The 13,191-nt window shown below is 62.0% G+C and overlaps 1 protein-coding gene across 2 annotated transcripts; it reads left to right on the plus strand.

Moving 5' to 3' along the window:
• The first annotated feature begins 2,067 nt into the window (after positions 1-2,067).
• Positions 2,068-12,471, plus strand: S100A16 (S100 calcium binding protein A16). Of its 2 annotated transcripts, none has more exons than XM_039513548.1 (3): positions 2,068-2,224; positions 8,964-9,133; positions 11,005-12,471. In XM_039513548.1, exons 1-3 carry the CDS (start codon positions 2,218-2,220, stop codon positions 11,167-11,169), a joined length of 342 nt encoding a protein of 113 aa, XP_039369482.1. In that variant the 5' UTR covers positions 2,068-2,217; the 3' UTR covers positions 11,170-12,471. The 2 variants fall into 2 exon arrangements, with proteins under 2 accessions (XP_039369482.1, XP_039369483.1); XM_039513549.1 differs by lacking the exon at positions 2,068-2,224 and adding an exon at positions 5,827-5,947.
• The last annotated feature ends 720 nt before the right edge of the window (positions 12,472-13,191 follow it).

Consider the following 13,191-nt stretch of genomic DNA (forward strand, 5'->3'; position numbering starts at 1 on the left):
CTGATGGCAAGGGCCCGCTTAATTCTTGTTACTCTTTGGCCTGCAGTAGCTTTTCCAAGAGGCAACAACTGGGGATCGGGGCCCCGTGGAGGTAGGTGCTATCTGAGCACCAATGGATCCCCTGCCCCTCAGAGCTGGGTACCGAGCATCTGCAGCTCCCCTTGACTTCAGCTGGAGTGTGTGTGTGGGGGCCCTTGCAGGCCTGAAAATCCTGTCCCTTAGGGGTCAGCTCGTACTTGGGTGCAGGTTGGGGGTCCCAGGCCCAGATGCATCAGGGCCCAAGGCCTGAGAACATCTGGCCCTTGGTGGCTCAATTAGGGCGCCCCAAGAACCCAGCTCGGCAAATTGCTCCATGCAGGCAGACCCCCAGTGCCTCACTGACTTCACTTCACGTCAGCGGCCACTACGGAGAATCCAAAGCCGGTTTTGACCCTCCCAGCTGATGTGAGTGGATTGGGTCAGCAGGGAGAAAAGTTCTCTTTGTGGACCACCAGCTGGCTGGGAATGTTATTGCATATGCAGCTACTCTGAGCACACCCACCCTGGGCTGGCTTTTAAAATAAAGGGCTGGATGCAGTTATGACACTGCCAATGACAGAGGAGTAATGACACCTCATGATTTAGGGTGTGAACTGCTTGCCTGGAGGGATCAGGACAGGATTTCCACCCTTCTGTGGTATATTGCATGAATGGGATGGCACATTCAGAGGATGATGAGCTTTCATTCCTTTAAAACTTACGTCACACAAAAAAATCTGGCAAGATGTTGAGCTAACAAAATCTGGTTTTTCCCCAGGTTAATAGTCTGGTATTTTTACCCAAGTGGCCCAGTTTGTACCCACAAATTTGCATCTCAGAAGAAATTCACCCATCTAACCTCTGCGTCTCGTCTCTGGCGTTTCTAAAGCAGACGTGCAAAGAGACATAACTTACTAAATGCAGTTAATTACAGAGGCAAGTCCGTGAATGCGGATGCCAACCAAGAGGCACTCAAATGCACCCAGAGTCTTTGATTTGTAAACTGCCTAATGGCCAGCGCTGAAAAGGCCCAGACTCATGGTTTGTCTGGCTTAGCCGGTTTGGGGCAGCAGGGCTTCAGCTGGGGCTGGTTCGAATTCAGAGGGATTCCACTGTTGCGAACTGAGTTGCTCCAGTTTCACATGGGTGAATTTGATGCACGATGCCCCTATGCTGGATGGCCTTGCCTCAAGTTTACATTGGTGTAACTGGGATGAGACTCTGGCCCTAGTTCTGCTGAAGTCAGTGGTGTTACTCTGATTCACCCCTCTGTTACTGGGATCGGAACCTGACCCAGCCCTTCTGACTGTGGGGTTTCCTTGCTTTCCTCTGGAGCACCAAGCACCCGTCATGGCCAGGGCCCAGAGTAGAATCATAGAATATCAGGGTTGGAAGGGAAGGGACCTCAGGAGGTATCTAGTCCAACCCCCTGCTCAGACCAGGACCAATCCCCAGACAGATTTTTACCCCAGTTCCCTAAATGGCCCCCTCAAGGATTGAACTCACAACCCTGGGTTTAGTAGGCCAATGCTCAAACCACTGAGCTGTCCTTCCCCCAGGACAATGGGCAGCCCTAGGGAAATATCTCTTGCTTCCTGCACTGAGGTGAACAGAAATTTACCGTTGACTTAACAGCAGTTGGACCTTGTCTTCTCTTCTGCAGACACTGATGCCCCGTGGGTCTGTTTTCTCCAGTGGGATATGTCTGCCTTGCCACCAGATCAGTGCAACTCCCACCCAGACACAGCTGCATGGGTTGCATCCGTCCACCTAGGGCCAGGCAACCGCTGATGGGAGAAATGCACCTGCCCCCTATTCACACACGGAAAGTTACGCTGGTGCAACCTCTGTGTTCTGGGCCTCACGTGAGCGATACTGTGCATCACCCGTGGGAGGGAGCTGGCTTTGCTCAGACGCTCAGGCCTGTGTTTTGCAATCGGTTGAATCCTTGAAGCCGTTTCCGAGGCGAGCCCCGAAGCCAGGCAGAAACACCCCAGGAATGTCAGCCTCTGCCAAGTGGGGCTGTGTCTCTTTAAAAGCCAAGACGAGGCCTCGCGATATGTACGCAGAATAGAGCAGGCGTGGGAGGCACATTCTTCAGCCTGCCTGCTCTGCAAATCTGGGAGCAGGCGGAAGGGGAGAGCCAGACCCGCGGTGAGCTCCGCTCTTGGCAGACGGCTCCTGCACGAGGAAGGGAGGATGGCAGGTAAGCGGGCCGAGCGAGCCGGGAAAAGGAATGCTCTTGCCCTGGTGCCTCGCACTGAATTGCCCTGTGGGTAGCAGCAGGACGTGCCAGCGCAGGGCTCGACGGGCACATCTGCACGGCCCGGCCTGGCTGCCCTGGCTGGCCGGACTCGGGCTCGAGCTCCGCGTTGAACCAGCGCATCTGCAGCCAAGGGGAGGGTGGGCTTCGGGGGCCGAGCACCAGCCTGAGCCACAAGTTCAGAGCCCCACGTGCACAGCTGGTGCTACAGAGCTGGCCTGGGGGCCGCAAGCCCGATCCCTCGGCCTGGCCTGGCACGCTGCCGCGGGCTGTGGATGGCCAGGAGTGGGGAAGAGGAGACGGCCGAGAAGAGGAACGGGGCAGAGAGAGAAGGAAGGAGTAAAGGGGAGAGACAGAAAGCGAGAAGGGGTGTCTGGAAGCTGAGCCCCCATGGTGCCGGGTGTGGGATGGAGAGAGAGAGAGATGGGTGTGTCTGAGGAGAGCTAGACAGGCCGTTGGGATTGGGAAGATGATAGATCAATAGATCTGGCAACAATGAGGTGACGGCTGGGTGGACAGAATCTAAAGCAAGAGCGTCTCCTTATTCACTACTGCTCTTTATTATCACGAGCCAGAGATGGGCCTGCCACGGGGGAGCCTGCATGGGAACGCACAATAATCCCATGGCTGTAATAGCGTGTGGGAACGGGAAAGTGCTTAGCCCACGGGCCCGGCCAGAGCCCAGGAGCCAGGGGAATTCATTGTCTTCTCCCCAAGTTACACACCCGGCCATGGAGGCACTAAGTGAAAACCTGGAGGGGCTCCGGGGGGCTCTGCAGCTCCTGGCTCCCCGCCGCACACTGGGGTGAGAGGGAGGTGAGAGATAGCGCTAGGGGCCAGGGGCATGGTGCCATGAGCAATCGAGACCCCCAGGATTACCTGGGTCTCTCTCCCTGGTCACTTCCCTTCCATTGCAGGGGCCTCGGGCAGCGGTGCACCTCAGGTCCTCCTATTCTCTGCGCCGCAGCATCAGCGACCCCTCCTCTGTGCCCTCAGCCTCATGCCCCTTTGGTTCTGGGGGTGGGGTGGGATGCAGGGAACTCTGGGACCAAATCCAGACCCGTCCCTGACACCGGGGACTTTTGGGGGCTGAGGTCTGTGCCAGCGCAGCCCTGGCGTGAGCGGATGCGGCTCTGTACCGGGCTGGGCCCCTCGCGGACTGTGAAGGAGAGAGAGCGGGCGGAACAGAGCTGCGGTGCCGGGGAGGCGGGCACGGGAGGGAGAGGGTGAGACAAGGGGTGTTGGGAAACTGGCCGCCTTCCCCCGGGGAACGGCAGGTCCCGGCTTGCTTATCTGATCTGCTTCCCGCCGACGCCACCTGCAGAATTCACACAGAAGCATGAATCTCTCCGCGTCGTGTTGGCGTCCGTTCACCCTCGCTGCTTGCCCCCGGCCCCCGGCAGCTAACACGGCTCTCCTGCTGCCGGCTGGTGCCCCCACGCCACCCCACGTGGGCGCAGCCGTAGGCAGGCTCAGAAACCCGGCTCCGGTCCCCTGTACTGTGCCAAGGGGCCTAGTGTCGTCAGCTCCCCCACCCCATGCCCACACCCAGGTGACAGCTGGACTTCTCTGCCCACTGGGTAAGACTGGCTAACAGGGGGCCTAATTCAGATGGACAAAGCCCTGCGTCCAGCAAGAGGGCTGGTTACTTGAGGGCTCCCAGACGGCTCTGGTCAGGCCAGGCAGTTTGGCACCGGCCCAGGCGGATTAATCTGGTTCAGCGCATCAAACCATTGCCCGGAGGAGCCCGAGGAGCGGCACTTCTTGCTGCTGAAGGCCCTGTGCGGTGCGGACACGTCCGCCAAGCCTTTATGAGTGGGATCCTGGCGTGTAGCTTCCGATCCGGAGACAGTGTCGGCCCAAAGCTCATCACGTTCCTCCTGAGCGAGCCTGCCCGGCCTGGAAAGCCACCAAGCCAGCTCAGGACAGCTGGGGGGCAGGGCTCACCCTGGCGGAGGACCACTGGAGACCTCGAAGGAGTGACCAGAGCTGGGGAAACAGAGAACAAGGAGATAGGGACTCGAGACGGACACGCAGGAGATAAAAGATCAGGGGCCAGATGGACTGCTGGTGTAAATCGGCATATCTCCCTTGACTTCAGCCAGGGTGCTACAGGTCTTTGACTTCCGTGGAAGGATGCTGATTTACACCAGTGCAGGATCTGGCCCCAGGTGTTTGGTGCAAACAGAGAAGAAGAAGAGATCTGAGCCCAAGCAAGGGACAGCGGCCAACAGAGAAAGAAACACACAGGAGCGGCATAAGAACATAAGAACGGCCACACTGGGTCAGACCAATGGTCCATCCAGCCCAGTGTCCTGTCTGCCAACAGTGGCCAGTGCCAGGTGTCCCAGAGGGAGGGAGCAGAACAGGGAATCATCAAGTGATCCATCCCCTGTCGCCCATTCCCAGCTTCTGGCAGATGCAGCAGAATGACCAGCACTAACAGAGAGTGTCTGTGATGCAGGCTCTGGGGTGGAGCACCTCACTTGGGGAGCAAGTGCAGGGGCCCCAGAACAGGCTGTGCTCTAGTGGGCTACATGGGATGCTCTCACTGGGATGTTTTCTAAAGCAGCAACGTCTCCTCTGCTCCTGCAACAGCACTCCTGGGTGGGTCGTCAGCAGGGACTGACCCCCAACCTCTCCCTGCAAAGCCCGGGGGAGCTGGGGGATCAAGCAGGCGGCAGCGGGTGGCTTTCCTCTGAGGCTGGAGGGGGTCGTAACGCACTCTGCTGGCATGTGATCCCCCAAGCCCTGCCCCAGAGATAGAGCCGACCCTGAGCCCAGACCTGGGCATCTGTCCCCATGCCCTGTCCTGTTGGGTGTGAGGCTGATGTCACAGCTTCCTACCCCGCCCTGTCTGTCACCCGTCGGGGGTAGCCAGGTGCTGGTGGATCATGGCCCCCATAATGCAGGCTTTGGATCTGCTGCTCCAGCCCCGTCCCTTCCTTCCTCAGCGGGAGCTCCCCTGGGGGCTCTGAGGGGACGTAACGGGCAGGAACAGGCTGGAGCTGGCTCTTGGGCGCCCGGGGAAAGGCGCCCTAGGAACAGAGCAAAGGGAAATGCACCTGGAGACGTGTCCCGGGGCGAGGCCCAGGGCAGATTCCCTCCCGGAGCAGAGTGCATCGCATGGGGCATTTGGAGCGAGACCAGGGTGCAGTGGGGAGGGAGAGGGCCACCTTGTGCCGGCAGGGAAGAGGCAATGGCCTAGCCGCCTTCCTGGGCCCAGCTCGTCTGAGCCAGGCCCTGCTCTGGCAGAACCCAGCAAACCCGCTGAAGCCAATGGAGTGACGGGGTGAGGTGAGGGCCGGAGCGGGCCCTGGGACGCGTGGGGCGGATCCTCAGTGGGCGCCAGCCGGCAGATCTCAGCACGGGATGGCCACACGCCCCTTGGCCAGGGCAGTGCACTGCCTAGCGCGGAGCCAGAGCCGGCCAGCCCCTGGCAGCGGCAGCCTGCGGGCAGGAAAGAGGAAAGGCGAACAATGGGATGCACTTCCCTTGCCGCACATCCTGTGCTGGACGCGGCCGCCGCGCTGCAAGCCCTGCCCGTTGGCTCGAGTGTGCAGCACACGCTCCAGAGGGTGCTCGGCTGTCCCCCCAGAGGGAGCCGACTTGAGGCTGGGGTTTTGCAGGCGAAAGGACTAGCTGAGAACCGCCTGGCAGCAGCAGGTAACGAACCTCCCGTACTAGACTCTGCGTCCTGCCCAAGGCGTTGGTCTGCTGGGGACAGAGGCCGCGCTGCCTGGCCGGTGCAACCCCCCCCGTCCCCCGCATAGCAGGACAAACCAGCCCAGCCCAGCTAGGGGCAGGGCGAGCTTCCCCCTGCCTGCATGATCTGCTCCCCCTTGGTGAGCCGGTGTCTAGAGAGGAGCTGGGTCTGCGGTGGCTTCGGCCCCTCGCCCTGCACACGCAGGGGCGGCGCCGCTGGCTGCAATGGGGCCGCGCCAGGGCTGCAATTCCCTGGGCGGGTCCTTCTTCCCCCGTGCAATCAGGTTGCCTCATCCCCTGCCCTGCCTCGTGCCATGTCACTGGGCTGGGCTGGGCTGGGCTGGGGGTTCCAGCCGGGAGGGTTTTGACATGAGGCATCTCCAGTGGGATGCCACCCAGGGCGGTGTGGCAAGACAAGGGCCGGTGGGTAATTACAGCCCATTGCATCTTCTCCTCCTCCTCCTTCTCCGCCGTCTCTGATCCGCTGGGAACCAGCCTCATTCCTTTCAGATGAGGTGGGCAGCAGGTTACGCCAGTCGAGTAATTATTGTTATTGTCTGCAGCTGGGAGGAGGCAGGGCCCTGGGGGAAAGGAGGCGGGAGTGGCAGGCGAGGGGAGGAGCCAGACAGCTGCCGGGGTTGGGAGCTGTACATTCAGGGAGTTGTTCCCATCGCAGCCTGAGGAGGCGCTGTGGCACAGGGGAGTTCATAGATCCATTCACAATGGTAAGGCCAGAAGGGAGCATTTGATTATCCCATGTGACCTGCACGAACCTGGCCAGAGAACCCCAGTCACGGATCCCGGCATCAAATGCTAAACCCCAAAGGGACGGTTAATAAAATCCAGCCTGAGCAACTGCGTAATCCAGGCTGGAGAATTCCCCCGTCCTGCCAACCGGAAACAGCCAAAAACCATGAGATGGGCTTAAAAATTACGAGATTAACCCCCCCCCCCCGCAACATTTGGGTTTTTTCCCCTTCACTTTCCAGGGTCGGAGCCTTTAGGGCGCCCCCGGGGCACATTGTCCCACTCTCCCGTACAGCCCCAAGAGCTGAAAACGGCTGGATTTGAAACTGATTATAGACTCCTGGCAATGCAGGGGTGGCCGGGCCCCACGAGGCCACTAGTCCAGCTCCCACCCCGAGGCAGGACCAAGGCAACCTGGACCAGCCCTGGCAGGGCTTTGTCCAGCCTGTTCTTAAAAAGCTGCAGAGACGGGGGTTCCCCACCTCCCTAGGTTACGTGTTCCCGACCCTGCGAGTCAGACGCTTTGCCTCGTCTCTGTCCTTCATCTCCCTTGCTGCAGATGCAGCCCATTCGTGCTTGTCCTGCCTTCAGGGGACGCCGCTGATCGCCATCCTGTCTGTAACGGCCCGTAACAGCTGTGCAGGCTGCTCTCAGGTTCCCCTCCGCCTGCCCAGGTTTTCCAACCTTTCCCCGTGGATCAGATTGTCTCAACCTCGGCTCCTTTCTGCTGCTCTCCTCTGGGCTCTCTCCAGTTTCTCCCCATCTTTCCTAAGGCTCGATGCCCCAGACTGGATGCGGTGCCCAGCTCAGGCCTCCCCAGTGCCAAACAGAGCGGGACTACGACCTCCCGTGTCCTGCACGACACACCTGCTAACACATCATCTCCTGACTCCAGGAGCTGGGACTTGAAAGACAACATCAAATACTGGGTGACTGGCGATAAACTCGCCAGGGTTGGCAGCAGCGATTTCACCGCGGGATGCTGGCTCGCTCCCCAGCTTGGGGCTCTGTTGTCGGCCCAGCCTTGTTGCCAAGTTCCCAGGCTGGATCCGCCCCCAACTCCGTTTCTCCCTGGGTATTTCTTTGTGCTCGGCACCATGGAAATGATCCTCCAGGCCCGATGCCCAGACGTGCCCCGTCTTGTCCCTTTGCCCTTTGGCTGAGCCCCGGGCGCAGCGCTGCTCCAGGGTGATGAGATCAACGCACGGGAACCAGACGGCTCCCCACCCACTCCCAGCTCGGGCTGGGATCTCTCCCCTTAAGGAGAACCAGACTCACTGGGAAAGGGGACAGGCCCCCTCTGCTCTTGCTGCCCCCTGGCTCGGGGCGTGGCTCACACGCTAACCCCAGCCACGGGGCTGGACGGAGATGGGGCAAGGGGGCGGTACGGGGGAGAAGGAACCCCTCTTGTTGCTCCCGTTTGAGCCAGGCAGGGCGGCATCTGCCGGGTGGCACAGGGGGAGACAAAGGCAGTGACCCGAGAGAGGCTCTGCTCCCAGGCCGAGCCGCAGTCCCACTCCCGACACTGGCAATGCCGGATTTACCGGGGTTTTCACTGGGAGCAGCAGTGCGGGGGCTGCACTTTCTCCTGCTGCTTGGACCTGGCTTCTCTGCTTTCCTCTCCCTGCCCCATTCTCCCCTTCAGACCTCCACCTGGCTCGGCACCGCTGTTCCCTCCGAGCGTCTCCCATGTCCCCCGAGCTCTCCCCACCAGCGCCTGCAGCAGCCCCCCACTAACATCTGTAGTCCATCCCTGCACCCCCTTCCGAAATCCCCGAGTCCGTATTCCACCTGTAATGACCGGGTCACCCACTAGGCTTGCCCTGCTTTAAGGGGACAAGCTCCTACTGCCAGGCGTGCTTGGCACAGCTCCCCTGCTGCACAGCTTCTGGGCACACATCCAGGGCACACATCCTGTATACGGCCCGTACTATAACGAGCCCTGCAGCACTGAGAGCCTACGGGCCGTATACAGGGGGATATTGACGACGGATGGGCCAGGGTGAACCGAGATCAGAGTTGGCCCAGAGCAGGTGAACTCTCACGGGGCCCCCTGGAAATGGGAGCCCCGCGTTCATTGCTGCATAGAAGTGGGGTCACTGCCAGAGTCTGCGGCACCCAGCCTGTCCCAGCAGGCAGCGCGGGCTGGCGCTAACACCTGGCTGCACCGGTGCTGGGACAACGAGCCCCCCGCTGCCCTGCTCAGGCATCGGCTCCGTTACCGTTGCAGGGACTAAGGGGACAGAGATGTCGGGTGAGTCGTCGGAGCTGGAATGGGCCCTCCACGTGCTGGTGAAGAACTATGACAAATACGCCAGCGGGTGCTGCAAGAAACCCCGGCGCATCAGCAAGAAGGATTTCCGCAAGATGCTGAGCCGGGAGCTCAACCACATGCTGACGGTGAGACCGGGGGGGGGTGCTAGTGGGGAGCGTGAGCCCACGGGCAGCGCCCAGCCATGCCACGGGGAACCCTAGTGCGTGAGTGTGAGCCCACGGGCAGCGCCCAGCCATGCCACGGGGAACCCTAGTGCGTGAGTGTGAGCCCACAGGCAGCACGAGGCCTTGTCACGGGGAACCCTAGTGCGTGAGTGTGAGCCCACCCTAGTATGTGAGTGTGAGCCAACCCTAGTGCGTGAGTGTGAGCCCACAGGCAGCACGAGGCCTTGTCACGGGGAACCCTAGTGCGTGAGTGTGAGCCCACGGACAGCACGAGGCCTTGCCACAGGGAACCCTAGTATGTGAGTGTGAGCCCACGGGCAGCACGAGGCCTTGTCACGGGGAACCCTAGTGCGTGAGTGTGAGCCCACGGACAGCACGAGGCCTTGTCGCAGGGAACCCTAGTGCGTGAGTGTGAGCCCACAGGCAGCACGAGGCCTTGTCACGGCAGGGCCGCCCAGAGGGGGGGGCAAGAGGGGCAATTTGCCCCGGGCCCCGCGTCCCGCAGGGGCCCCCACGAGTGTTTTCTGGGGCCCCTGCGGCTCCGGTTGAGGCTCCACCGAGCCCGGGACGAGTGGACCTGCCGCAGGCATGACTGCGGAGGGGGCGCTCGTCCCGCAGCTCAGCTGGACCTCCCGCAGGCATGACTGCGGCGGGTCAAGTGGAGCCAAATGCCGCCCCCCAGGTCTTCGGCGCGCTGGGGTCTAGAGCCGCCCCTGAGCGGGGGCCCCCCGCCGCCGAAGACCCCGGGCCCCCGGAATTCTCTGGGCGGCCCTGTGTCACGGGGAACCCTAGTGCATGAGTGTGAGCCCACGGGCAGCACGAGGCCTTGTCACAGGGAACCCTAGTGCGTGAGTGTGAGCCCACGGACAGCACGAGGCCTTGCCACAAGGAACCCTAGTATGTGAGTGTGAGCCCATGGGCAGCACGAGGCCCTGCCATGGGGAACCCTAGTGTGTGAGCCCACGGGCAGCATGAGGCCCTGTCACGGGGAACCCTAGTGTGTGACTGTGAGCCCACAGGCAGCACGAGCCCCTGTCACGGGGAACCCTAGTGTGCGAGCCCACGGGCAGCACGAGGCCCTGTCATGGGGACGCCTAGTTTGTGAGTGTGAGCCCATGGGCAGCACGAGGCCCTGCCATGGGGAACCCTAGTGTGTGAGCCCACGGGCAGCACGAGGCCCTGTCACGGGGAACCCTAGTGTGCGAGCCCACGGGCAGCACGAGGCCCTGTCACGGGGAACCCTAGTTTGTGAGCGTGAGCCCACGGGCAGCATGAGCCCCTGCCATGGGGAACCCTAGTGTGTGAGTGTGAACCCACAGGCAGCACGAGGCCCTGCCATGGGGAACCCTAGTGTGTGAGTGTGAACCCACAGGCAGCACGAGGCCCTGTCACGGGGAACCCTAGTGTGTGAGTGTGAGCCCACGGGCAGCACGAGCCCCTGTCACGGGGAACCCTAGTGTGTGAGCGTGAGCCCACGGGCAGCATGAGCCCCTGCCATGGGGAACCCTAGTGTGTGAGCGTGAGCCCACGGGCAGCACGAGGCCCTGTCACGGGGAACCCTAGTGTGTGTGTGAGCCCACGGGCAGCACGAGCCCCTGTCACGGGGAACCCTAGTGTGTGAGTGTGAGCCCACAGGCAGCACGAGCCCCTGTCACGGGGAACCCTAGTGTGTGAGTGTGAGCCCACAGGCAGCACGAGCCCCTGTCACGGGGAACCCGAGTGTGTGAGTGTGAGCCCTGGCAGCGGCTGACGGAGACGCCAGGCCGGCGAGTGCCGCCCCCAGGCTCCCCAGCCCCTCCTGGCGTTTGAACGGCTCCGCGCTCTCTTCCCAGGACACCGGGAACAAGCGCGCGGCCGACAAGCTCATCTGCGACCTGGACGAGAACAAGGACGGGCTGATCAGCTTCGACGAGTACTGGACCCTGATCGGCGGCATCGCCAGCCCCATCGCCTGCCTCATCCGCCAGCAGGAACATGGCACCAAGTTCACCAAGTAGTGCGGCCCCAGGGCGGCGGCAGCCCCCTAGATCCCCCTCCCCCCCCGGCCCCCGGCTCGGAGCTTCCCCTTTGCTGCTTCTCCCTGGGCCATGTGTGATCCCCTGCCCCCCACAGCGCCCCTGAGGCCGGCTCCTCCCAGGGAGAGCGGATCTCCTTCCAGCTGGGGCTCAGCCCCCCTCCATCAGTCACCCCCCCAGCCAGCGCTCGTTCACCCCTCTCGCCCACTGCTGGGCCGGCCCACAGGGCAGCAGAGATACCATCCTCCTGGCCTTGTTAGCAAGCCGCCTGCCACGTCACGTGGCAGATCCGTGGCCTCCTGGACCCTCATCCCTGACCGGGGCCCACGGTGCTGGCAGTCACAGAGCCATAGCTGATGGAGGAGAATCGCTTGTGGCTCTCTGCAGTACAGGGCTTATGTGACACATGCTGCAGTGGGTCTGATGTGCCAAGAAAGCAGGTCCGCATTGTCCCAGCAAGAAGGGGGGTTGCAAGGATACACGCAGGCACACGCAGACACACACACACGCACACGCCAATCAGTTACAGCCCGGTCGCTGCTTTTCCTGGGCTCCCCTGTAGCTCGCTGATTCCGTATTGGCCTTGCAGCCCTGGCACCAAATGCCCCGGGGGTGGCTCTGGGGCTGGGCTAACCCCTTGGGGGAAAGGCCCCACCGCCTGTGCAGGGTTCGCAGTGCAGGTGGACGAGGCCCTATTCTTCTCTCGCGCTTAGGAGGCTGCGCTGGTTTGAACCCTGAGCCTTGCCTGGCCCCGTGCTGGAGAGACCTGTGCTGGCAGGGAGGAGTGAAATCCCCCCCCGCCCCCGCCGAGGCCCCGAGTGGGACAAGCCGGGTTCCCAGCCGGGCCTGTCTCCTGCCGCGTCATCTCCTCCCTCTGTGCGGAGAAGCCCCGCGGGCCTGGCTGGGGGTCTAGGCCCAGGCCGGGCGAGGGAGGGATGCAGCCCCTTGGTGACTCTCCTTCTTAGCCCCATTGTGCCAAACCCTGCCCTCAGTGCCTTCCCTGCAGCGCCCCCGGGCCGCCCCCCCGGTGGGGTTCCAGGGCATTGACCCCCATCTGTGACTTGAATGGGTCCCGTTCTCAGACCTGCCTGGCTCGGGATTCCAGCCCCCGTGCTGGTTAGAAACCAACCCGTCCGAGCTGATAAGGATCCTGCCCTGCCCCTTTGCTGAGCATCGTGACAGTTCTGTGGGGCCCCTGGGGCTCGCCTGACCTTCCCTAACGCCCCCGGGGGCTGGTGCACAAGCCAGACTGTGAAATTCATAACAATAAAGTTTGCAGTGGGATCGGTGTCTGTGTCCTTCGTGCCGGGGCTCTGCCTTCCCCCGGGCGGGCGAGGAGCTCACAGCGCCGTGCCAGGGCGTTCGCTGAGCCTGCGAGGCCATCAGCCCGGGGCCACCGTGTCCCTGATCAACTGTACCGGAGAAGCCCTCAGCTGGAAGCAGGGCGAGACCCCACCCTCCCCTGCTGCCAAAGGGGCTCCGCGGCCTGGCTCTCACCCCACAGGGCCACTGGGACCCGGCAGCTGCCTAGGCCAGGCCAGAGACCGGCCTCACCAGAATTCCCAGTGCAGAGCTGCTAAAACCAGCCCATCTTGATTTAAACATGGCCAGCGATGGAGACGCGACCACCAACCTCGGTACATTGTAGGGACCTCCCTCTTAAACACGTGCGGCTTGTTTCCAGCCTGGAGTTGGCTGGCTTCCGCTTCCAGCCGCTGGATCGGGTTAGACCTTCCTCCGCAGGACTGAGGAGCCCTCCGTTAAATATTTGGACGGGTGGAAACACTGAGTCTAGGGGGCTGGATGGATCCCCAGGGTGAAGCACCCCCCTGGCTCCCGCCCGCAGACGGGGGCTGGGATGTAGGGTGACCAGATGTCCTGCCTTCATAGGGACAGTCCCGATATTTGGGGCTTTGTCTTATATAGGCTCCTATTACCCCCCACCCCGTCCCGATTTTTCTCTCTTGCTACCTGGTCACCCTACTGGGATGGGAGGGACCTGGC

The sequence above is a fragment of the Mauremys reevesii genome, linkage group 24 (genome assembly GCF_016161935.1).
Source record: "Mauremys reevesii isolate NIE-2019 linkage group 24, ASM1616193v1, whole genome shotgun sequence".
Classification (NCBI taxonomy): Eukaryota; Metazoa; Chordata; order Testudines; family Geoemydidae; genus Mauremys; species Mauremys reevesii.